The sequence below is a fragment of the Apteryx rowi genome, unplaced genomic scaffold (assembly GCF_003343035.1).
Source record: "Apteryx rowi isolate R43461 unplaced genomic scaffold, aptRow1 scaffold_126, whole genome shotgun sequence".
NCBI classification, from domain to species: domain Eukaryota; kingdom Metazoa; phylum Chordata; class Aves; order Apterygiformes; family Apterygidae; genus Apteryx; species Apteryx rowi.
Window position 1 is genome coordinate 1,968,259 of NW_020447486.1, and position 25,723 is coordinate 1,993,981.

At 38.5% G+C, this 25,723-nt stretch overlaps 2 protein-coding genes across 3 annotated transcripts in view; both read left to right on the forward strand.

Annotated features, from left to right (window-relative positions):
* The first annotated feature begins 10,689 nt into the window (after positions 1–10,689).
* Positions 10,690–25,723, forward strand: part of VDAC2 (voltage dependent anion channel 2) — a 51,181-nt gene continuing 36,147 nt past the window's right edge. Inside the window, exon 1 of the mRNA XM_026055868.1 lies at positions 10,690–10,827. Within this exon, the coding sequence (XP_025911653.1) occupies positions 10,782–10,827 (46 nt within the window). The 5' untranslated portion in view covers positions 10,690–10,781. The remainder of the gene's footprint in view (positions 10,828–25,723) is intronic.
* Positions 10,740–25,605, forward strand: SAMD8 (sterile alpha motif domain containing 8). 2 transcript variants are annotated; one of them, XM_026055866.1, is made up of 6 exons: positions 10,740–10,827; positions 17,350–17,957; positions 20,420–20,515; positions 21,235–21,352; positions 22,127–22,277; positions 23,173–25,605. In XM_026055866.1, exons 2-6 carry the CDS (start codon positions 17,377–17,379, stop codon positions 23,475–23,477), a joined length of 1,251 nt encoding a protein of 416 aa, XP_025911651.1. In that variant the 5' UTR covers positions 10,740–10,827; positions 17,350–17,376; the 3' UTR covers positions 23,478–25,605. The 2 variants fall into 2 exon arrangements, with proteins under 2 accessions (XP_025911651.1, XP_025911652.1); XM_026055867.1 differs by lacking the exon at positions 10,740–10,827 and adding an exon at positions 11,307–11,497.

The window sequence follows — 25,723 nt, forward strand, 5'->3', positions numbered from 1 at the left end:
GCCGAGTGAGAAACAGCCGAGGCTCTCAGGAGCCGGCGATCCCAAATCAGCCCTGCCCCGCTTGCTGGGGTGCTGCCAGTGCCTGTTGCTGTCATGGTGGATTCAGGGAAATGGGCTGCAGCAGCTGCTGGCCAGCCACATGCTCCCGAACCGCTGCACCGTGCTGCCCAGCAGYGCTGCGGCCCTGGACCCACTGAGGGTCTGCATCCTCCTCTGAGGTGCCCTGACTATCCTCAGCAACAGCGAGCCATACATCATAAGTAATATAAGGCCTGATTGATAAAAGAAAAATAGAAACCTGGCATGTGCACTAAGAATGACAAATATATCCCAGTAACACAAAGGCTCTTAAAAATATAGCTGCTAAAGAGCTGGAAATGCACCAATGGCTTCTACTGACACGGCCATCAAGAGGTTAAACACCACGTAGATTATGACATCTTGCCTAGCACAAATAATCTAGAGAAATTTATTTCTTGAAGCTGCTGGTTTTGCATCAGGTAGGAGAAACTGAGCCTAAGTGTGTGTTATATGTTTCATGTTTTCTATTGCAGTTATTGCTTTCGTCAATGTATTAATAAAATACACCTGCCACATATTGTATGATATGCTCTTTTTTTGAAGAGAGAACAAGCAACAGGAGTATAATGGTTGCCAGGTGAAACCTGTAAGTCACTGGGGTAGTTTAGATGGGAAGTTCTGGTGATTCACAGCTTGGGGATTCATCACATCATATTGTAATATTAGTGTGCCCTTTCAAGAAGACCAGTGTCTGCACTTTTGGTCTCCAGGCTGTACGATTCCTGGTAGGGAACCAAAAAAATGTGAGGTGATCTGTGGAGCTACAGGACAAAACATGTGAATTGTGATGTTCTTCCTTTGTAATCCTGGCAGCTGGTACTCAGAATAAAGCTCCTTTACCAAAGAAGTCCAGAAGAGAAGGAGACTCAAGAGGAGAAGCTTGCTGCTGATATCCACTGTAGAAAAAGGCTGATAAATGGAAAGAATACTTGGTCAGGCCCAAAACACCTTTATTCTACATGCATTGGTTTATTATGCTGGAGAGAGGGTTTGTTTTATTTTATTTTATCAAGAGGCATATTGTGGATAACAGTTTGAAATAGGATATTAGAATCTGGACTAATTAACCATGCCTAAGAGTATTCCTGGTGAGTGGTCACCATAATGCAAGGCAATAATTTCCAGCATCAGAAGGCAAATGTTGTAGTGAAGAAAAAAAAAAAGAGCAACTTTGTTTAGAGTCTCATGAAGCAGGAGAAGTTGTTAAGATTATGCTGTGGACTTAGAGAAAGAAGGAACTGTTTAAGAGTCTTCTGCATATGAAGAGACTGTTAGTTCCCAAAGCCATGTACATTCTGGCCTAGGAGCTGAAATATGAGAAACTGGGGGCAACAGTTGCTGCAGTGCTTATTTAGAGTGGGGCAGTGAGACAGGCACTGAACCGCTGCACCTTGAGCCACAGGCTGCTGCCCCACAAGACCCAGCTGGGAGCGGGACAGCCAGTTAACCAGGCCCAGCATAGGAGAACACTGTAAAATGGTTAAAGTTATACTTCAAGCACGAGGTATATGTTCTTAATATGTTATCTTCTTTATCTGTTTTGTTCTTCCTTCTTCCTTTAGTAAAATAGGGTTTGTTAAGCTAATTGATTTGTGCTCATGAGTGAGGAAAATTAACTGACTGAACAGATGAAAGTTGCTTAGTTTAGTTTAGTTTTCCCAGGTTTCTGGGTGCAGGCTCAAATTGGGGTTTTTACTAGCACTTTTTTTAAGGTAAGCCCAGCTCTTTTGTGCTAATCAAGTTCTGGCAGGAAWGTGACACTCCTAATTAACTCTGTACCTTTCACCAGTAAAAATTCTGTTGGCTTCTACCTCAAATGCACTTGACTAAAAATTCAAAGGTAATTTGCAGTGCAAAACCAGATGAGCAGCAAAATGTGACCTCCAGAAGAATGCTCTCCAAAACTTACGCACCTCCTACATTTGCTGTAACACACAGCAACTGCTTCAAAACTCAGTCCTTCCACCTAGCATCTTCTAAACCTTTAATTGTTCTGTAAACATGACTTTGGTGACGCTGTGTTACTTTTCTTGCCAAGACCTGTCTTTGAAACAGGCAGGAGGCAGAGATCTGTTTTTTAAGCAGGCTGCGTTAGACACTAACCCACAGGATGTGCTTTTGCCTGAAAGCATTAGACAGTCTCTTTCTGCTCTGTGTGCCCCCTTGCTGGCCATTCTGCCCTCAGTACTGGGTGCTCCACTTGTCTCTGCAGATCGAAAAAGGCTGATGATATTGGAATATACCTCTTTCCACATATTTACCCAGCATTTAGCTGTCAAGTCTGTGGGTTAAAATAGGACAGTCAAATGCTACTCTACTGAGATGTCCCTTGATATGAAACTACCATGGATCTGAAGATCCTTATCAGCTAAAGTGCTGACTCTTCTAAGAAACCAAAGGCTTTGTTCCATCATTTTATTGTTTATTGAAGTACTGTGTTTTATTCTCATTTTAACATTCACGAAAAGGCCACCATTTTCTGACTCTGTGGAGAACTGTTGTATTTTAGGTCATATAAAGGGAGCCAGAATGTGATGCTGAAAAAACTATGCAAAGGATCAACTTAGCTTTGTCATAAAATTTGGCAGAAGATCCCTTCTAAGTGTAACCTATTTGTGCAGGTGGGTTTGGCTCTCTACAATTTTGCTTCCTGTATGGCCCTTTTAAAGCTACTCAGAAAGGATGTAAAAAGCAAAGAATTGATATCTGGCCACTCTAAATAGCTTTCACAGGGGAAATTAGCTTTCAATGCACTAGGGACTTCTTGAGGTCCCAAGAATTTGGACATTCTCCTGACTGTTGGGATGGTGGGCAATTCTAAGTAAAACATCTGTGTGCAGTAGTGTATGATCTTAAAATAGCTGCTGTTTCAGCTGAATTAAAGCATGATTAATTTAGGAACGCCCAACAGAAGTCATCCTTTTAATCAGTGGACTATGCCTTTGTGATTACTTTGTAGGTAATACTTGATGCAATAATCTAAATCAAACATTCCTTAGCTAACAATGTAATAGGAAGTAACAGCGTAAACTCCCATGGAGTGCTTTATTAGCACGCAACATGGCATTAGCAGGCCTCTGTCAGAGGCGAAAATTGTAGTGGTCAAAGGCAGAATATTCATGGAAGCTCTTTTATTGAAAATACTGCTACTAATACTAACTGGTGCCATGTTTGCAACACCTTTTTACCTCTCTGGTGAAAACTGGGCCAAAATCAAATTCCTTTCACATATCCTATAAGGAGAAAGCTTTTTGCAGTGAAAATGTTACAGCATAGAAGTTCAGCTAGCGTAAATAAGCACAGTTAGGTAACTACATTCATCCCCATACTCCAAAGATCTACTGATTTCACTTGTTAGCCTGTTTTCAGCATTTGTTTTCTGAGCTGTTTAATTATTGAACAAGAATTGAACTAATTGAATTCTGGTATGTTTAGCTTAATTTTAAGTGATAGTGTTTTCTGTTTTTCTATGTAGTAAACATATTTTCAACCCATGAAATGATTTTGCCTGTTTAGCACATGGAGTTTGTTCTTTTTTTGCTCTCACAAGCTCATTCTCTGCCTTGATAAAGTTATGGTTCACTAATTTGATTAGTTCTTTTTCCATTCAGTTTCTTTTTCTCCAGTTATGGGCATCAGAGGGTTGAAGATAAAATGGATGCTTGAAAGTTCACACAGACCTGATCTAAGTATATTTCAACTCAAGTATAGAGATTACAGAAAACATTCTAAGCTAACTAGGACTTGGTCTGTACAAAAAAGAGATTAGCCTGCCAAAAAAAGCCTGATTTAGATCAATTAGCTTCACCTCTAGCTAAAGATCCCCCTTGCCTTGTTGCATTCTTTGCTGGAATAGAATTTTCATAAGCAATTCACTCTCTGTTCACCTGAGGCCCTTTTTTCCTGCATATGGTCTTGTTGAGATTTTTTTTGGAGACAGATATTTCAAATCACTGAATGTAAACAGTATTATTTGATGATAAAGTATTAAAAAAAATACATTCACACATCGCATTTTCCATTGCTGTATAATATATTGTAGCTGGAGCTAGTTGGGAAATTTCAATATGAATTTCTTTCTTTTTTTGTGATTAAATGTCTGCCTGAACAGTGAATCAATTTAACTGTTTAAATCGATTAAATTGTTTTCAATCTAAGGATGCATCCAGCATAATTACACATTTTAAAGACTTTTGCTCTTGGCAATCTGCAGTAGTTTTTTAAATATCTGTAGCATATCATTCGTCTTAAATACTGAGATTCACATGTTGGCATTGGTACCACCTGTCAAACTTACATCAATGCATTCCTGTCACATGCCAGGAACTGACATAATTAAAAGTGATGGAAAGAAGTTTATTGGAAAAAGCTGTTAAATAAAGCACAAAGTATTTGCAGACTTCACCTTTTTAAAGAGCATCAAATATAAGCAAGGAGAAGCAATCTTCCATTTCAAAATGCAGTGGCTAAACAGCTATTGCATGTCTACTTTCAATTAAGAATTACAAGCTTTAAATTCTCCTCTTTATTACTTTTCCATGTAAGCTAATTTGGTCATTTTTGAAAATATTTTTTAGATGATGAAACTAGACAGAGCAGAAAAATGGCATTAGCAGTGATAGCTTCAGGTAGAAACCTACTGGTGAGGCTCTCTTCAGTGCTGGGGTTGCCAAACTGCTGATGCAAAACAACTGAGCAGCCCATATAGGCAGGCATGGGGGGTATTGCCAGGGAAGCATCACCAGGCTACGCACCACTCTGTCTTCCCCACTTTTACTGCTGATGTTACTTATGGCCAGGTGTTTACTGCATGGAAATCTGCTGGTGATATAACAGACTCTGGGGCCTATAAACTTCAGATAGTCCTGGAGTCACAGATATATATAGTTACAGCTGATTTTCCAACCTGGACTTTTAAAGTCTGGAGACTAAATTCAGAAAGTCATTTGACTGCCAGTTGATTGCTGGTCTTGCTATGCACAGTATATGGAAATGGGATAAGGAACCTTCTGCTTCCATTTTTGCTTCCTGCCTGCAATCCAATGAGCTGGTGGATTCTGGTGCATGTTTATGTTAGGAAAAAAATCAACAAAACAAAGCCAAAGCCACTCTGAACAAATTAGCAGTTTTCTAGCACCTTCTATAAAAAGGTGAAGAAGGTAGGAGATCAAGAATGTGAGTTAACTCTATGATTATTATCAAGACACACTGATACGGTGAGCTCTTCTGTGATGAGACAGCTCTGTAGCCTCCTGTAGTTATTTTTGTAGCACTTTTTAATTGTTGCTTTTACTTACTTTTACTTTTTTTTTTTTGCTTAAGCCATTTTTTTGAGTTGTATTAAAATATGCAGAAAGAGTCACACAAGGATGAAAAGTAGCAAACTTGTTCAGGTCACAGACTTGTGGTACAGATCAGTTATCATTTGGTTAGTGGTTTACAGAATGTGGTCTCCAAGACATGGCTCCGCCCAAATATGCTATAATAATAACAGGCTCTTATACTGTTTTACAGAGACGTCTGAGCACTGTCCTTACTTTACTGTGATAGGATAAAGATAGACAGGTGAAGTGTCTTCCCAATAATACATCAGTGGAAATGGAACCTAACTTCTTCTTSTGCGAGGACTTCTGGGGATGGGAGGGCCCATGTTCTTAATTCTGTTTATCTTTTTCTGAGGAATTGGGCATAATGTTATCTACTGTGTTGCAGCAGAAGCAGGGATCTATGAACTGGCCTCGGGTTGCCAAGGCAAGTTAGTGTTGTTGCATGTGTTGCTGTAGTGGCTTTTCCTGAGGTTTTAGATGCTTGTGTTTTCAGTTTTCAATCTACTTATTTTAGATTATGCAATGAGGTGGCAGCCACTTTTATGCTGCTTTAGTGAAGTTTCTAGTTCGTAAGTATCTAATATTTTTTCTTCGGGGCCTTAGAATTACATTAATGTTGCAATAAGGTAAAAATGGTTAAAAGTCATGCTGAAATAGATCTTAGAAACGATATTAAAACAAAGAAATAGAAGTCTTTCAGCCATGTGAGTAAATGAGGGAACAGGAAACAAGAAAATTGGTGAGCTGTGCAGTGAGGATGGAATACAGAGTAAAGATAATCTGGATATGGCCTTGTAAGAAAATAAATCACTTCACCTTTCAGAACACGGAGGTGATAGCAGATCATTTATGAGACTGGTCAAACTGCTCTGGGAGAAGTAGCCAACATGTGAAAATGTGCTTTTATTAGTACAAAACAGTTATTCACTTGGGCAAGAAAAAGCAAAAGACATGGCTTCTATGGGGAAACTTTTTTTTCAAGTTACAGAAAACACAGCCAAAATCCAACTTCTCACAGATATGGGAACAGGGCACCCTCTGGATCACTGAAGTGAGATTGCTGCTAATGCAGACACTGATTCATATAATCCTTTTCTATTGATATGGTAATCTCTAGACCTAGCATTGTGAGGTCTTGCAGGGCAAATAAATTACAAAGATTGTACCCATACAAATGCAAATATAAATAAAAGTGGCAATGTACTGTAAATTATACCAACTTGGCATCTGGAAGTGTGCAAAGAGTTATAATTTACTGGCAGCTGGTGTGGAAAAAATTCATGGCAGAAAAAGCAATGAATGCACACAGTAAAGAAGCATTACAGTTCTGTTTTATCCTCCTTGCTCTCCTGTAATTTTGTTTTCCTTGTCAGATGAATACCAGTTATTTTGATTACACAATGAATGTGAACCTGGAGTAAGTTAAATTACTCTAACATTTCAGCCTGCTTTATTATCAGCTTATCCTCAGATCTCTGATTTTTTTGTTTGTTTATTTTTCAAATTCACATGCATATGTTCTACAGTTTGTCACTGGTGAATTTGGTCTTGTGAGGTTTTTCATCTAGTGCATGTGAAGGGCAAGAAGAACATTGTAAGGACTGAAGCAGCACATAATTCCTACACTGTTTGCAGAGGGTAGTAAATCTTGGCAAAGAAACATTCCCTCAAACTTCAGCAGCTCATTTGAAAAACTATGTAACATTTGGTGTTAAAAAAAAAAAAAAAAGATAGATGGAACAGACTGCATAGAGATAAGCATCTCTGAACCAAGATCAGCACATGTAATAATGGGTAGAAGTTCTTCCAGCTTGTTTTTATTTTGAATACCTGTTATTTCATCTATTTAGAATGTATATTCTAAACAAATACTGTACAATCTTGGACATTTGCATTAGACTACTCAATGACTTGACAACTTGATGTAGCTGCGAAGACTTTTGAAATGCAAAATTTCCTTTACTTTCTTTACTAACACATGCACAAGGATTGCAAAAGATTGCTTTTTTTCCTCTGTGAAGAAAGAATTCAAGGTCAAATTCTCTCATATGGCGAGTTTCATTAACTTAATGGAGCTACACTGGCACCTACACTTTTTACTTCAACTGAAGCTACAACTTAGGAGACTTATATTGGACCTCACTGTAATTGCATCATCAATAAAGTTAGTTCTGTATGTTCTTCAGACTGCAGTATGCTGCTGCAAAGGGCTGGCTGCTAACACAGTCAGCTGATATACAAAATAAATTTATTTCTGAAGTCATTTATTTATAATTTATCTGTCCTCTCCATTTGTATTATTTATAGGTTATGGAGCACCTAAAGTTACAGTGCCTTGTTGAAGCTTTCATAAGTCATTTGTGCTGTTCACATCTGTGCTTTGGATCACCTCGAATAAATGATTGACAAAGTGCTGTTGGCCACCTGCCAGTTTTCAGATTTATTTTTTCTACAGACATCAGAAAAGAATAACAGTGCAAAAAAATGGTGCATCTAAAAGAGAGAAAAATGTTTCATAACAGTTTCTGTGATATTCATATTGACAGCAGCTTTAAGAGAGTTTTGCAAGTTTTCTCTGCTCTTTTCTTCAGAGGCATGCCTTTAACGAAGGATGGGGATATTTTCATGACTACACTAAGTGATTTTTTTTTTTTTTTTTTTAATGATGGAAGGATCATTCTAAATGTTTATTTATCAGCTTAATAAAATTCTATTTAATGTGGTAGGAAACTTCCATCCCTTTTGCAATGTCCAGACTGTACTAAGGTGCTTCCCAGAAGACAGACAGAGAGATCATACTGGAGAAAATGTCATACTACAGTATCTTCCTGTAGAGTACAATTTTATATCTTTACTCTAGTTTAATTATGTTCTGCTGTTCTTTAGYCAGAAAAGCAAAAGCTACCCTTACTTCTCTCCAGCTGAACTGTGTCGGGACTACAGAAAATCTCGTCTTTTCTTGCTGTATGACTGCTGTGCAATATGCTGCCAACCATCTACAGATTATGAATTTATTTCACAGCTCAAAGTGGTGACTATGCTCGTGTCTAAGGCCTTCATTCCTGCTGCTCTAAGGCAGGACAGGCCCAACGAACCTTTCAAGAGTCGGTACAGTTTGGACGCTGGGGTGAGTTTAACGAGAGGAGCACTAGCTCCTGGGGGTTGGTAGCGCAGGAGCCGCTGCCGGTGCCAAGGCGGGGGGCAGCAGTCCCTCGCGCGCCTTGGGCCAGCGCCAGCAAGGCCGCGGGAGGCCAGCCGGTACGAGACCGCGGGGGAGGGCTTGGTCGTCGCCGGCTACCCGCCCTCAGCGCGGGGCTTCAGCGGGCAGGCCGGCCGCCCCGCCCCGCCCCAGCGCTGCACGGGCGCGGGGCAGCGGGGGGAGGACGCGGGCCCCGCAGGCAGCGCAGAGCCAGGACGCGCCGCCGGCCCAGGGCGGGGAGGCCGTGCCAACGGCCGCCTCCGCGGTCGGGAAGCTGCCGCCCCGCCCCGCCCCTCCCGGAAGGTGCCCCGCCCCGCCTCGGCCCCGCCCCTTCCGCCACCTCCTCGGGGCTGGCGCTGGTGGCCGCCACTTCCGGCCGGGGATGGGGCGGCTGTGGGGGCCGCCGCCGCCGCCGCCGCCTGGGGGAGCGAGGACGCGCCGGAGCCGCTGCCGTCGCCGCCCCCGCCGCCCCCGCCCCGCAGCAGGGCGCTGCGGCACCGCCACGTAGCGCCGCGGGCGCGGCAGGTGAGGCGCCGGGCACGGGGGCGGCTCGGGGGGCGATTCGCCGCCGCGGCACGGCGGGGGGTCGTGCGGCAGCGGCGTCGCCGCCGCGGGGCCGGGGCCGGGGCCGAGCTGAGGCTGGGGCCGAGCTGGGGCTGGGGGCCGCGGCCGCCCCTCGGCCGGGAGCCCTGCGCCGCGCACCGGCTCCCGGCGCTGCCCGCCTCGGGGCCCGGCGTGCGGGCGCCCGGCTGCGCCTCGCCTCGGCCCGCCCGGCCCGGCGCGGAGGGAGGGAGGGAGGGGGCAGCGCTGCGGCCGTGCTGGGAGGTACCGACGGAAGCTGCCCATTAAGCTCATGTTGTGTTTTCTCTTCGCGCTGAAAAACCCGCTTCTCCGTAATTAGCGTGCTGTCTGTCGCGGGCGCAGCTCTAAACCTGTGCTTCGCCTCGCGTTGGCTGGCAGAGCGCGCTGGGCCCCTTCGAGGCTTTGGTATAAACTTTAGGGAATCTGCAGTCCGGGAAGAAACTAAAAATCGGATGTGCTTCTAACCTCACCTGTTCGATGGCAAAGATTAGAGTTTTAGCACTTTCTAGGCTTCTGTGCCTTGTTATTTTTTGTGAACTGTGTAAATTTTTCATTTTGATACTGGTCAACAATAAAAAAATCTCTTCAGATGACAGTGCAAACATTTAGCAGATTGGTGGCAGAATCTGTAGTCTGCTGAACAAGAGTATGTCAAATATTGGGCAGCTTAGCTGTGCGCTTTTACTGTGCTCTTTTGGTATAGTATCTCTGTTAAGAGAGACAGATTGTTTGATTTTAATACCTATGTTAGCCTTGACAGAAAACAATTGCTTCTAGAAATGATGACAAGTGCTTATGTTGTGTGTCAGTCTTACAGTTAGATGTAGAAACAGTTGTACCAGGTCAAAGCTGATATTCTGATAACTTTTTTTCCTCAGTCAGTTGGTGATTTTTCTTTTTCTTTTTTTTCCTTTTTCTTTTTTTGAGAGCACAGTATTTAGCTTTTCTGTAAAAAGTGGTTGAGTAAGCAGGATTTGATTAAACAATCAGCAAGGCAGTGCAGAAAAGTGCCATTGCTGTTTTACATGCATGCTCTTCAGGTTTCTTGATTAAATGGAGCAGTCTGCCTTTAGCAGGCTTTTTTTTTTTTTTTTTTAAATAGGAGTTTAAGTCCTAAGTATGTTTAGAAAGTTAACTTTGCAGGAACTGTTATCCAGTCTGCCAAATCTACATAGCTAATGCATTAGGTGGCCTCTCAAACTATTCAGTTAATTATTGCCAGTGTTACGCTTTTCTAATTTTTGTTGTAATTATATTTCAAAAGGGTATTTTTTTCAAGATTCGTGAATTGATGGAAGAAGAACCAAATGAGAGGTAGTTTTAATGTTTGCCTTTTTATTGGTTTATAATTGAAGTTGAAGTGGTCTGATGGTTTGTATTTGACTCCTCTGTTTGCAAAATTCAGGAAAAAAACACATTTGGTGTTGTAAGATAAACTGATGGAAGAATTGATTTGCACTAAAAAGTATGCTCCATCTCCACAGAGCTCCTTCATGCAACTGGACACGGTGTATGTGCCATCTCTACAGAGCAGCTGATCATGCTGTGCTCTGGGGTGACGAAAACTCAGCAAGACCTTTTCTGGCACTTAAATGCCCTTCATGTTTGGTAGGGGGTGCCTTTTGCTGGATACCAGAGGTAAGCAAATTCCTGTAGTCTTGTTCTTTATCTTGCTTTGTGTGATATGGAAAAAAGGCAAAATCAGCTTGCAGGTTTGGGGCAAAGTGATTTTATATCCAGTGGGAAGAAATTCATTGGGAAATTAGATAAGTTTAAGCTGTGAAAACACTACTTATGTGGAGGAAACATTTGGTAGACCTGTAAAGAGCAAGAATTCTAGGTTATCTTGTTTGCTATATAACACGATCTTTTTGACAGATTTTTTTTTTTTTCCCCATGGCATACAATTAAAACACTGGTCTAGAAGTTGCAATCTTTCCAGTTCTACACTGTCACTTTTCTTTGTACAGAGCTCAGTGTTGCAGTCCACTAAGCTGCTTGAGATACACAAGCCATATTACATTACAAATGTTTAATGATAATCATATAATTTTTAGAAGTGGTATCCCTTTCTTATTTAATTAAATACATCTAAAATGAGGAAGGCTCCTAGATTTTCAGTAGACTAGGAAGCAGACTGTAAGTGATTGTGGAGAGTAAGAACAAACAGTTTTACTTCCAATATTGCTCTAGTATTAATCTGGATGTTTAGCTCTTTCTTGTCTCCCCCATATTTTCATCTTAAGGTGAGGGGGTGGGAAGAAAAGGAGGAGGTGAAAGAGAGAAGCAAACCCACATTGCTTTTCTGGTAAGTTGGATAAGCAACAGCAAACATTCTGTTATCAGATGGATATAATATTTCTTGAGGTTGGAGGAAGGGGAAAAAAAAACAAAAAACACTTGACATTTGACTTTTAGCATGCGAAGTGTTCAAGGTCTTGTACAAATATTAATGAAATACTCTGAGCTGTGTTCTAAGATAACTTGAGTGGGGAAGTACTTATTCAGTTGTTTAAAAATCACTTGTGCGCCTTGAATTATGGTGGCAGGGTGAAAAATGTTTTGTTGTTTAATTATTAGATTAAAGGTGAGCTGTTAAGAGCATTCACTTGAGTACAGTACAACCCATTTGGTTTAATGATGTGTAAAAGTCAAGGAGCAGTACGTATACTCTTCAGCTTGCTGCAATATGTAACAGCACTTTAGTGGTTCTTAAGGCAAATATGTTTAACTTTCAGGATTTTCTGTAATAGCTGCTGTCAGTTTTGCTTTCCAGCAGAAAGACTCTTCTAAGCATATGGAGCAAATCTTTGAATTTCTAAGTATAAACTTTATATTTATTTTCCACAGTGCAGCACTTTAATAAGTAATGCTAGAAAAACACATATTCCTTTATGGTTTAAAAATTTAAGACATAGAATAAGCTAAACGTGTTACTTTAAGAGATTTCTTATCTTGCCTTCAGAAAAAGCACTAAGACCTTTGAGTACAATTTAAAATACTGCTGACAATGTCACTTACTAAAAATGTTTATGAAACAACTTTTATTACAAAGTCCCTAAGAAAAACAGAATGAAAGTTTTATGGGAATGTTTCTGCATTTGAAGTTATTGTAAGCTTGCTTCAGGAAAATATTTCTGTAATTTTTCAGTCTCAGTGTCTTTTGTGCTGTGTTTCATCAGTCATATGTACAGGTGTAGCTATTGTATTTAAAAATAACTTTAAAAATCACATCTTATTTATGCAAGTTTTCTTTTTCTCCTTGTGTTTACTAGATCTCTTACTATGTATAGTGGCATTTAGGTAAGAATCAGATCACTGCATTAATGTATACTGTATTGCAATGAAACCTTTGATTCTATTTGATTAAATAAGCACTGAAGATATTCAAGAGTTTTCAAGAAGAGCAAGTGACAAGCTTCTAATGCCAGTTGACAGAGAATCTGAGACTTTCTATGCATAACAAGGCAGTGCTGTATGTTCTTTTTCCAGCACAGCATTTCTAAATTGGTATGTGACAGTAGCATTACTGTTACAAGTTGGCTTAGCATACATTCTTGTTTATGGCTTTTTTGTGCAGGGGAGCCAAGTACTCAAACCTGGGTCATATCTGCACTGCAAACAGCAGACTTTGTGCAGAAAAGCTTTTCACCTGAGGTGTGAGGTGTTTTACTCTTAGGCCAGTTGACCCACTAAAGGAAGGGGTTAGTTGGACTTGTCTATACTTCAGCTTGAAACCTTCTACACAGAAATGTAGGCTAAATCACTTGAGATCTGATAGTTCTTCATTGTCCTTCCTAAAATTCCTCTCAAGGATGGCAAGATTTGAACCTATTTGGAAAAGAAATCATGAAGCATGTCAGCAAAGAGAGCTACAGGCTTTGCCTCCCAGGCACGCATGGCCAGATCATGGAACAGTTATCGTGCTGGTAGGATTTTTGCATGCATATCTGCAGTAAACTAATTCAGTTAGTATTGTGCGCTGTGCTGCAGACATAACTAGAATTTCATTTAACCTTTCAGCTATGATTCTAGTGTAATCAAGTTTTGTTTCTGTAACAGGATCACAGCCAAATGTTAGTATGTTAATGCTACTTTCCCCTGGCTGTAGTAGTGATAATCATATCCAGCTTTCCACATTTTTAGCTCAATATTCTGACTCAAAGTCGGTATGCTTGGAAAGTTTTAAACACAGAGCTACTTAATGGCTGACTGGCAGTAATTCAGTAGTGGAAAACATGATACAAATTGTGGATAATCATTTTGATAGAGATTAATTTTCCATATTTAAATAAGCATTAGGAAACATACTGAGCTAACAGCTAACTCTGCCTCCAACAGGCACCTCTTCTTTTAAAATGCCCTGGCCAAATTCTAGAAATATGCATGGCTCATAATATAACTTTTTAAAAAAGATTTCCTTATACACATGCATATGTGCATGCACACACACAGGTTCTTATTCAGTTGTGTTCATGCTGTTAATAGAAAGACTGGGGAAGGAAAAAGGGAAATGGAACCCATGATACGCACTACTGATGAACTGACTAAATGTAAGACCACAGTAACAGGAAAGCAAATAACTGGCTGGCCTCAGACATTGCTGATGTTGGGGAAAAAAGTATCTTCTGTCCTCTGGCACTTAAGTTCCTGCTTGCTCCGTGTTACTCGTATATGTTCCATTATTTGGTTTCAGAGATAAAACCAGGAATGTAGGAGGCAAAAAAGTAGTTTTCAGTGCTATTTTCTATTAAAAGACAAGTACCGTTATCTAGGTGACTTGGTCTCTTCTGTTTCATTGGTCAGTCTTGCATTGCGGACTGATAATGTTAAAAACACAAATGAAATCTGTCCAAGTTAAAATACTGGGGTGAAGAAGTTACAAAAAGGCATGATTATCGTGGATATAGAATATTCCTGCTTCTGGCCTGTAAGGTGGCAATTTTCTTAAGCTTCACAAATGAACATTTGCTAGTTGGGTATAGAGATCTGTGTTGTATTCCAGGTGCCAAGATTATTAGGAAAAGTGCTGTTCACTGCGTAGACCACAAAAGTGGCTCTAAATGAGTAGTCTGAAGGAGAATACAGCTTCCAAGTTTGAAGAAATTGCATTGTCTGAACTTAACTGTTGCTGTAAAGATGAAATTCAGTATGAGCTGTGTGGAATAGTTTACATTTGTGTATTGTGTAAGAGCTTGTTCCTTTTGTTGAGTACTTTGTCTTTCAATTGCTCAACTTTCTTTTCTTTGACAGTGTTTAAAAATAGGAGCAGGCCCTATCAGGTGCATCATAAGTAGATGCAGACTTTCTCTGAGATCCAGCCGTTTCAGTAATGACCTTTGACGTTTTGCGGTATGCTTACTCAGTGTTAAAAGGTCACCTTTTTTGCATGTAATATAGGAGTTGTATTTTATTCTTGCAATGCTAGATGAATAAATACTAGGTTGGTGTTAGGATCCTTGACTGGTAACACACAAACAGAATTCTTGTAGATTAAGGAGAATTTCCTGCCTTGACCTTCAGACGTGGCTTTGGTTAGAAGACAAATCAGTAAGTTGGGTGAATTTTTGGTGGTTTTTAAATTCACTGCTTCTAGAAAACTGTGATGATTAGTGTTACACTGTATGTAATGTTACAGTTAACAAATTCTGTCCTTGTTGCATTTCATCTATGTTTCTGAGTAAGAAAAGCTAGAAGTCCAGATAGGTGACTCAGGTGGATGTGTGGTGGGGTTTGTTTGTTTGTTTGTTTTGTTTTTAACTTTCAGTAAAACTTTTTACTTTACTTAAGATGAAACAAGATGTAGTACAGAACAGGTCAGTTATCACTGATCATTAATTACAAATTAAACGTTATAATTTCTTTTGCTAATAACTGTGTGATCAAAGTAGAGAGAGTTGTTGCACAAGATTTTCGAAAGTAGCAAAGTACCACAGCAATGGACAAATATTGCTAACCAGAATTAGCTGTCTTTATGATAACCTTAATAAATAAGTCTACATTTGAAGAGAAGACCATGCCTTTTCCAGCTCATAGGTTTGTTTTTTTTTTCCCCCCAAGAAGAAACTGTGGGTTAAGAAGGATGTCAGGTGCATTAAGTGGCAGACTTGTCAGTTTAAGTAGAAGCTGTTTTTGTTTAATATTACATGCAGACAGTTTCATTACTCACTAAAATCAGTTTTCTGTATAATATTTATATGCTATGTATAATGGTGTTATTATTTACACAAATCATTTGTGTGCTGCTCTCCTATATGGAAAAGGAAGAGTACAGAAAGTACAGAGACTCCAGTAGTGGTTTTGGGGTGATTTGGCAACTATTTTTATCAAGGTATTAAAGTTTATGTATTTATTGACTGTATATAGAATTTTAAGAAGTTAAACCTATGCATTAAGTGCATATTCTCCAGTATACAGTCGACCCCAGTGAGAAGAATATCTTCAAAAGTAACACTCCCTTAATCCTTTGGTATGGCAACTGTGATTGGTGCTCTCATTTTCCTTCTAAAAGGTTTCTTTTGCATTAATGTGAAATCTTGATGGACAAAATTGAATCTCTGCTAATATTGAAGAAAGTATATGGTCCTATTAGATGTAAGCTGGAAAAAACAGTTGCATCCAATAATTGTGTGAAGTGCTACTTCTAAAAATAACAAATGCGAATTTTCAGAAAGTAGTATTATAGGTACAGTGCTTTTTTAAAAAGAAAAGTGAGAAAGAGCAAGCTTTTGGTGGGACCAAGAGTTCTACCTTTTCAACCCTTTTCACAGGCTGCATCCCCGAAAACTATGTAAAACTTCAAGTTGAATATTTGCACTGGTTTTGAATGTGTTTACTACATGCAGAAGCTAAACAATAGATAAAATAGAACGTTTCCTTATTTTCACTCTGAAAATCTTGAATGAAATGTTTGTGGCAGCTAGTGTGTTGTATTATCTTCTTTTTTTGTGATTTGGTTGTCACCATGATTGAAGGAATCTAGTAAATGCTTTTCCTAGTAAGGAAAAGTTGTAAAACTGTAGCCATTCCTTGGAGGGTAGCTGTACATAAGCTGCCAAATACAAATTATGCACAAATTCATTCTGTATTGCTGTTCTTATGTTCTTAAATACTGGATAAGCTTTTTATTAGTTTTACATCACTGGTAGCCTTTCTATTTTTTTCCTGTATTTAATGGATCATATTGTGTGGGGGGTTTGTTTATTTGTTTGTTTTCTCTAAAAATACTAAATTACTTGTGGTGGTGTGGACTAGCACTACAGTCTACAATTGTCAGTTCCACGTGAATAAAGTGTTGCTGTGATGTTTGAAGTGTTCCTTCAAACAATATTTTAGAGTCAAGAAAACAGAAAAAATGTATTCTCTATGAAGAGATTTCCTCAATAACTATCTGTGGTGAGCTGTTGTGGTATCTGTTATCCCATCGCTTTTAAAGATGGGATTGGAATTAAAACTGATGCTCAGTTTCCAGTAATGTTATTCTAAGATACTCACCTTTTAAATGTTTATTATACTGCAAATCATTTATCTTAATTACTTTGGAGGAAACATATATTGAAATATGACTACTGCACCATTAACATGCACCTAATTATTGTAGATACCTTGGCTTAAGTTTACCAGGGGATTCAAGCCACCAAAGCTTCAGTATATATTTTTGGAACAGTGGAACGTTTTGGACCTGTAATGTACTATTTTAGTCCTGATTTGGTTTTTATATGGTTCCTGGCTATCCTTTCTTGCTTAGTTTAGGAATTGCAAATAGTAGAAAAGAATAATGCTTAAGCAGATATTTAAACAGAATAATCTTTGTTTTTTCATTGCCTAGTATAATTAACAATTTTTTTTTTTAAGCAGGAGACTAAAACTAGACTGGGTACACCTAGGAAATAGTCTTTTTCTGGGTAACTTTAAATTTCTGTTTCTGTTTAGGAGTGAGTTAGATGACCTGAATTTAGTTTTGCTTTAATAATAATAATAATAATAAAGTCTAAAGCACTTTTTATTTTACTACTTACATAATGAATTACTTTTTTTTTAAGTTGTCTCTTGTGTAAAAGTTCTTTGGCTAATTAAGCATCTAGAAGTGCACAAGATGCACTGACATTTCAGTAATCTTTACTAAACATTTAGGTCTTGTCTTTCTCCAATATATAACAGGTCTATTTTGTTGGCGAATAGAGAAGGATGATGGCAGGCAATAACCAGCTTTGCATTCGACGTTGGACTACCAAGAATGTGGCCAAGTGGCTGAAGGAAGAAGGCTTCTGTGAATATGTGGATATTTTGTGCAATAGACACAGGCTAGATGGAATTACATTACTGACACTTACCGAATATGACTTACGATCCCCTCCTTTAGAAATCAAAGTCCTGGGGGATATCAAAAGGCTAATGTTGTCCATACGCAAACTACAAAAACAACATATTGATGTCCTAGAAGAGCTGGGTTACAGCAGTGATAGTCATCTTAGCACAGTGTGCCCGAATGTTGGTTCACTTCAAGGTGCAGATTGGTTTTGTAACGGTGAAGTACCTCGGGACTATGATGGACCAATTACTGACTCAAATGGTGATCAGTATCAATACACAAATGGAAAAAACAAACACTGTATGCGAAGGTTGGACCCAGAGTACTGGAAGACTGTTTTAAGTTGTGTGTATGTCTTCATAGTGTTTGGCTTTACATCGTTTGTAATGGTTATAGTACATGAGCGAGTACCTGACATGCAAACATATCCACCTCTGCCAGACATATTTCTAGACAGGTAAGAAATTTTCTTTTAAAATAAACCAATAAATTGATGGTTAAAGCATAGGTTGGTTGTTAAAACGCTTCATATGCTCTTGAAGATACTTCTGCAAAATAATAATTTGAGTGTTATTAGTCTGTTAAGATTGAAATGTGCTTCAGTTAGAAGTAGAGATTTAGTCTTAGCAGGAGAAAAGAAAGTGAGCTGTTCTACCCAGTTTATATTTATTTCTACAACTTCAGCTAACTACTAATAGTAACTAATACTACAATATAGGGATTAAATTCTTCCGTCCTCTCATTCTAGTATAGGTGTTTTGTGGAACCTGCTTAAGAGCTTGAACTTGCAATGTTAATAGCAAGGGGTGGTTGCTTTGCTGATAAGTCCATCTTTCAGTGAGTTTAAGAGCTTTTACTTTTCTTGAGGGTTTTGCATAATGCTTGAGGCTCTCAAAGATGAACCTTTTTTTTAAAAAAAAAAAATCTTATTCTTGTATGTATCTTGTCTTTAATCATTGCAGAATTAGGAATTAGATTTTGTGGGGTATTCAAGCAAACACCATTTTGTTCTTTTGAAACCAGTTACATGCTTTTGTCTGAGAAAAGTTAAAGGAAGAAAACAGGACCTGTGCATTTGAATAGTCCTACTGATAAAAGCTGAAAATGAACTTTTTGGGTTAGAACCTAGCTTCATTCATAGATTAGTTTACTTGTTTGACCTATCCAAAGTAGTTTATTTACATTGGAAGTTAGAAAGGGGGGAAGAGCATCTTCTACGGAAATTGCTGTTTGAGTTCCTGGAGGATACTGAAGTGTTTTGGTTCTTTCCACCATGCCTGAGATGTGTTGTTAAAATAAATCTGGATGTATTTGTCTCTTGATTTCTGTACATAGAGAAAAGTGGTCAGCTGGCATAGATAAGCAGCCATGTGCTTTTGCTAAATTCAGATGTTGCCATCAAGTTTTTACCTGTCTTGAAATAGAAAAATTTTGATGAAGAAATATCCTTGTCTTAATTCTGAGTTGTCTGTGAGTCCCAGGAGCCCCACTGATGGCTGGCTTTGTGGAGAAGGTACACTTTCTTCTGCTTTGAGGTAGTTTGTAAGCCAAGTGCCAGTGAGCAAGAAAATTGAAAGGTGATAACATTAATACTGTTTTTATACTGTCTCTCCACTGTATGCTTGTTGAAGATGGCTTAGGGACACTGAAGTAGGCTTAACAGACAGCCTATTTTTAACCACAGAGTAKCTATGTACTAAAACATTGTCATGATTTATGCAGTGCCTGCTCATTTTTTAGTGTTGAAGAAAATATTCCACTTCAGTCTGAAAAGATACACAATCAGAAAGGTGAAATTCTAGTCATTGGCTAGAAATTTAATAGGGGATAAATGGTCTATTCAAGGATGTGCAATTACACCATAGAGAACTTCATGTCTAGAGAGTTTAAGAAGACAAGATAAACTGTCTAAGAGTTTAGTCTTGTGGTCTGCTTATTCCTGCCAGTAATCTCTATTTTCATTAATTGTTTTAGTGAAGTCAGTAGGGCTAATCTTTTGAATAAGTGTGCAAAATCCACTGCAAATGTAGGTATCCCTTGGCAAGAATTGGCCGCACCAAGCAGAGTAGAATGGAGGAGGGAAACTGGGAGTTACAGCATTGCTGGACTCTGTTTCCAGGCACTAACACAGCATTCAGTGGGCAGGAGGATGGATGAGGCTGGAAAGCAGCAGCCCACAAAACAATGCCAGAGGATTACTACAGAGCTAGCATTTGAGCAGCGCTTTGCTACCCCTTCGTATCAAAGGGAACAGAGAATTTTGACGAACAAACTCTGCTGAAGTCTGCCAGTCTGTATTTTGGTGAAGTTGTAGAGTGGAAATTGTTACTAGTGCCTTATGTGTGCAAGAAGCTGTTAAATATTTTGACAAGCMAGTCTGAAAGGTTTGCATATAGTGATTATCACTGAAATCTAACACTGAAAGTAATTTTTTTCCTAATACTTTTCTGTGCAGTCCTATTTCATTACATATATTTATGGTTTTAAACTTTGGGCATTCTTGCAAATGCAGCATAATAGACATGATGCAAGTTAATGTGTCAGGATGGAGAAGATCATTGGGAAACTGGATGATAAAGGAACACATCTTGGTAGGGAATTACACATGTAAAGTATTAGAAAGTATCCTAGAGATTTTCTTCAACTTAGTGAATTCCATATGTGTGTCTGCCAAAAATACATTATTAGAAAGAGATAAGGTACTTAAAAATGAATATAAATCATGTTTAATCCAGTCTAACAGATTAAAATTTGTGTGTTAGCAATTTTTGGTTGTAGTTTAAACTGTTTTCAGAATAATGCAAGTTAGTTCTGTAGTTAGAGCTTACAAATTTACATGCCTGTATTCTAAATACTGAGACTAGAAAGAACTAGGCTTTTGTATTGTAAGTTAACTTTCTTGATTCATCGTTGTTTTAGTGTCCCTAGGATACCATGGGCTTTTGCTATGACTGAAGTGTGTGGTGTAATTCTTTGCTATATTTGGCTGTTGGTTCTTCTCCTTCACAAACACAGGTATGATATAGATGTAAATTCAAATTAGCTGGTGCCTTGATTCAGAGAAAGGATTGTTACTAGAATTTGACTCTTTAAGACTTTCCTTTCAATAAGAAAAGCCGATAAACTTCTAATATGTCTCTATTAAAATGGGTTAGGGAGGATTTAATTAAGAATGTTGACTTGTGAACCTTATGAAGGAGTGATGTGAATGTACTTTTCTACTAATTCTATATGCAATTTCCTTCAGAACCTATGTATTTCAGGGAGTGGTATATATTCTCATACTGTAACAATTTTGTGTATAAGAAAATTCCACAAGAATGAAGTACCACAACATGACTGAGCCAACCTAGCAGCTTGCTGCCACTGAAGGGAGAAAGTCTTTTTGTGTGTGCACATTTTAAATTAGATTTTTATCAACTTATTGAGKTTTATCAGTTCACTAACAGAATATGTGAGTTTCAAAGCTAGTACAAATGTAGTTGTAGAGGAACGGGGCTATCCCTTTTGGTGGCAGTGAGCTTGTTATGTTGTCTCATCCTCTTGTTTGCAACCATACCTTTATAGCACCAATTAAAAAAAAAACCCAAACTTGCGATGAGACTTGGGGAACAACAGTGAAATGACTTCATGGGATTAAGTTGGGGAGGGGGAAAAGATGCTTTATCACTTTCTTAATCTAATAATACAATACCTTAGGATTCTTACTGTCAGTTCCTATGTACTTTTCCCAGATCTATACTTTTGCGAAGGCTGTGCAGCCTCATGGGGACAGTATTCTTATTACGTTGCATTACAATGTTCGTTACCTCACTCTCTGTGCCAGGCCAGCACCTGCAGTGTACTGGAAAGGTAAAAACCAACAATACTTTAAAATTTTGTTTCCCTTTTTTTTTTATTATTATTTATTTAATCTGTGGTTAATGTTGTTGTGTTCATCATGTTAGATGCATGTTTGTAAGAACAGCATGTTTCTCCCCCTCCCCCCCCAAACCCCCCCCCCATTATGCAAGTATGCATTCTTAGGGATCTTAGAGGCATTTTTCACTTTGGAGAGAAGGTAGTTATTTGGCGAAGGTAGAAGGGAGTGTTCAGGATATTTCAGAGTTTAAACTGGAGAGAATACATCAGAGAAATGTAAACCTAAACCTAAGTCACTGACTTAATGAGGAAGGGCTGAATATGGAGTAATTGCATCTTTGTCTTGTTGGATGCATGGCTTCACCCCTTTTAAGAGGAGGTATAGAACATGGGATTTCATATTTTTATCCTAATTTTTAATTGCAACGTTTGAGCTTAATATTAGAAGCTTGACAATGACACATTGGGAGGTAGAATACATTCCAAGAAGCTGGTGGCAGACTCAGTATGTAAATCACTTGCCACAAAATACTTGCTCTAAATTTCAGGATTCATCAGAGATAATTATAGTTACTAATATGACTTGCTATGCCTCAAAAAATTCAAATGTATGCTAACTTGTATTTTAATAAAAGCCAAAAATGATAAATGATGGTAGATGTACATACTGCTAGACAGCTAATATTCAGTTATCTATGGTATAACTTTTAAGGAGATGATGTTTTTAAAAAAGAATTACTAAAGGTTAATGTCACTGTCTTTTAGCTGTATGGCAATGTTTGGGCAAAACTCCAGCGGGCATTTGCAATATGGAGTGGCTTTGGTATGACTCTGACTGGAGTGCATACGTGTGGAGATTATATGTTCAGTGGCCATACTGTTGTCCTGACCATGCTCAACTTCTTTGTCACAGAATGTAAGTACAGAGTGTCAATACTTAAATATCCTTAAGTATTAGGAGTATGTACTGCTTGCCATCCACCAAAGGCACAGGGTGCAGCTTTAAAGCTGAGAGATACATTCAGATTGCTGTGCTCTTTCTCAGGTTCATGACTGTTCTCTTCCAGACAGGAAAGGAACAGCACCATGTGGGTTAGTGGAAGTGTAAATAGGGCACATTTGGAAAAACATGAGCCAAGAAATTTGGAAAGGCTTTCTGGTTTGCTACTGGGAGAATATTGGGGAAGGTATCACTCCTGCTTGTCTGTTCCTTATACACTTCATTACATATCTGCCAGTGACCTCTGTCAAACAAGATCCCAGGCTAGGTGTTCCTTTAGTGTAATCCGTACAGCCAAAATATCAAATCTCAGAATGAATGAGAAGATATCACACAGTAATGCTCTTCTGTAATTATGAAGTGCAATTTGATGCATTCTATAGCAAGCTCAGATAATTAGAGTTCAACAATGATGGAATGACTGCAATAGCAGAATTATAAATGCTTTATGACATTTTTCCCCCTTAATACTAAATAAGGCATGATCTTCATTAACAGAAGTGTGCTGAACAAGGAATTCAGCTTTGCATGTCCCTAAATCATCTTAAGATGCTTCGTTGATCCAGAAATGAATAACAGCAGCTGTATTTGTAAATTAAGTGATGGAGTAATTGACATTTACAACTTGTGCTTGTTGTCATTGAATTTATTGGACCAGTAGATATAAACAGGCTTTCCAGATGAAGGCAGTAAGTTAATCACATTAGTGGATTAAAAACCTGTCTGTAAACTTTCATTGTCTAGGAATGGGTTTAGTAATAATTCAGGTTTTTGAGACGGTTCAGTTAGTCACTTTCTTTTTTTCTCCTAGATACGCCAAGGAGCTGGAACTTCTTGCATACTTTGTCCTGGGTCCTGAATCTCTTTGGAATCTTCTTCATTTTGGCCGCACATGAACATTATTCTATAGATGTCTTCATTGCTTTTTACATCACTACAAGACTCTTCTTGTATTATCATACGTTGGCTAATACTAGAGCATACCAACAGAGTAGAAGAGCAAGGATCTGGTTTCCTATGTTTTCATTTTTTGAATGCAATGTTAATGGTACTGTTCCCAATGAGTATTGCTGGCCCTTTTCAAAGCCTACAATAATGAAAAGATTGATTGGCTGAAGAGTCTATGGGTTAAGAGTCTATGGGTCAGATTTTTATGAAGCGTTATGACTAAGACCCTACAAGGCTAGCTGGGGGGATATAAAATAACATTTTTCACTCCGTGGTCTCCTCCTCCTTGTCTCATCTCTTATGGTTCTTGGTCATAGAATGGGCTACCCATACTTCGCAGGGATGTGTTTTGTTTTGTTTTTGCTTAAATACAAAGCAAGACGGGGATGGGTAAAGGCAGTCACTGAATCATGAATATGAACCAGAAAACTTACCCTTAGTAAGGTTCTATGTGAATGTTTAAGTAACTTTAACCTCAGATATGTGCTTGTACTGAATATAACCTATCCTTTATAGGTCCAAATATTCTCCGTTATCTGACATGTCAGCCTTTACACATACTGACTTAAAAATTAGTATTTTACATTGACTTTCTCTTAAAACAGTCGTAAGTAGTTTAATTTTTAAAATGAACTCTGTGTACACTTAAAGATTGAGGAGTACTGCCTCATAATGAGGAATGCAGATGTTCCTTGCTGAAAGGGTCTCTCAACTGTTAAGTAACAAGTCTTAAAGTATAATTGAGAATATCAATGGTCTGCCTACAGGATGCCAAAAATGAAAGTCTGCCTTGTGGGTACATAGTGATGACATGGTGGTGTGTGTTTTGTTTTGTTTTTTATGTGGGAGCTTATTTAGTCAAGTCTATCAATTGTCTATACAGTTGTTCTAGCACTTGCAAGTTTTCCCTTTTGTGTTTCAATAAATGAGTTAGAAATAAATGCTACATCCACTGAAAGTAAAGTTAACTTAGCTTTAGTGCTTTTAAAGCCACAAAATAAGTTTTCTGTGTGGTTTTAATTGCTTTATATCCAGACCTATGCATGCTTTTTATGAGCAGCTCTTTAACATTGGAAAAATACAACAGTTACTTTCACATATCTTACTGTCCCATAAATCAATGGGGAAAATGCATGTAGTAACTCTTTCAGGAAAAGTGTAATAGTGAGTTTTGGAAATAGTGCTCATATTGATCTTTCTATTTTAAAGTATGTTTTATCACTCTGGTGTCAACAATATGGTGAATATCTCTGGATATATATACACAGTATATTTGGATATATATACAGTATTGTTCTTCTAACAAGTATGAAAAAAGACTAGTTCTTAAATTAAGTTGTTCATTTACTACACTGAAAGATAAGAGTATCGTAAGCGGTTGAGTTCTAGTTATAAAAATCACTCTGAGCCCATAACGTGTAGCAAGGGTCACACAGCTGGTGACTTCTCATGCAGTGGTTTGTAAGAAGAGAATACTACCATTGGTGGAAGAGATTTGAAATTAGGTTTATGCTGATGAGTGTGTAGCCCTTTTAATTAATTACTGCACTTTCAGAATAGGTGGTATGTGTGAAAGGTARTGTAAGTTAGCCTTGGAAAGTTGCATGAAACTTTTCCAGCTTGATACAGACTCGCTTGTGACCATAATGTACATATATTTGCATGGAAAAGAATCCCTTTGGTGGAATCTTGCAAGACAGTTTTGTATTTGGAGGTTTGTAACCTACTGTGGTCTACTTCTCTCTGTGTTCCTTTTATAAACCTGGTTTGTACTAGAAATAATTACGAACTTGACAGTCTTCCTCTCTTCATAATATATTACTTTTGTAACTTAATTTAGCTCCTATTTCACAGAGAAATTGTGCATCTTAGAGTATCTGTACCAAATGCATTGAGCACACATGTTGTACTATTCTGTAGACTTTTGTATTTGTAACATTCCAATTTTTAGCAAAATTGCAAGTATAATACTGTATTGTTCAATCCACCATAGCCTAATGGCTCCTGCCATCCAAATTGGGGGAAGTATGCTTATATTTAACAAAAAAGAGAATATTCATTTGCTGTCCTTACCTTTCTGATTTAGGAAAGGCAATTTGAACATTCCTCTTGAGACTTGACATAAGAGTTTTATTTACTAATTTATATTTGCCTTTGCAATGCATACACAGTTATGAATGCTGTTTTATACTCTTAAGAAACCATCTGTTTTCATGATGTGCAAGGTTGTATTCTGAGTTATAATATGGGGAAAGGTGTGCAATTAAACTTGCAAAGCTGTTGATTCTGAAAAGAACCATGTCAGTGCTAACTGGCACACCTATGTCTGCACTGAAAATTATTTTGAAGCTCAGTCACATGGCACAGTTTTAAAGTATAGCCCAGTGTAATGGTGTTTACATAAAGTAAAGGTA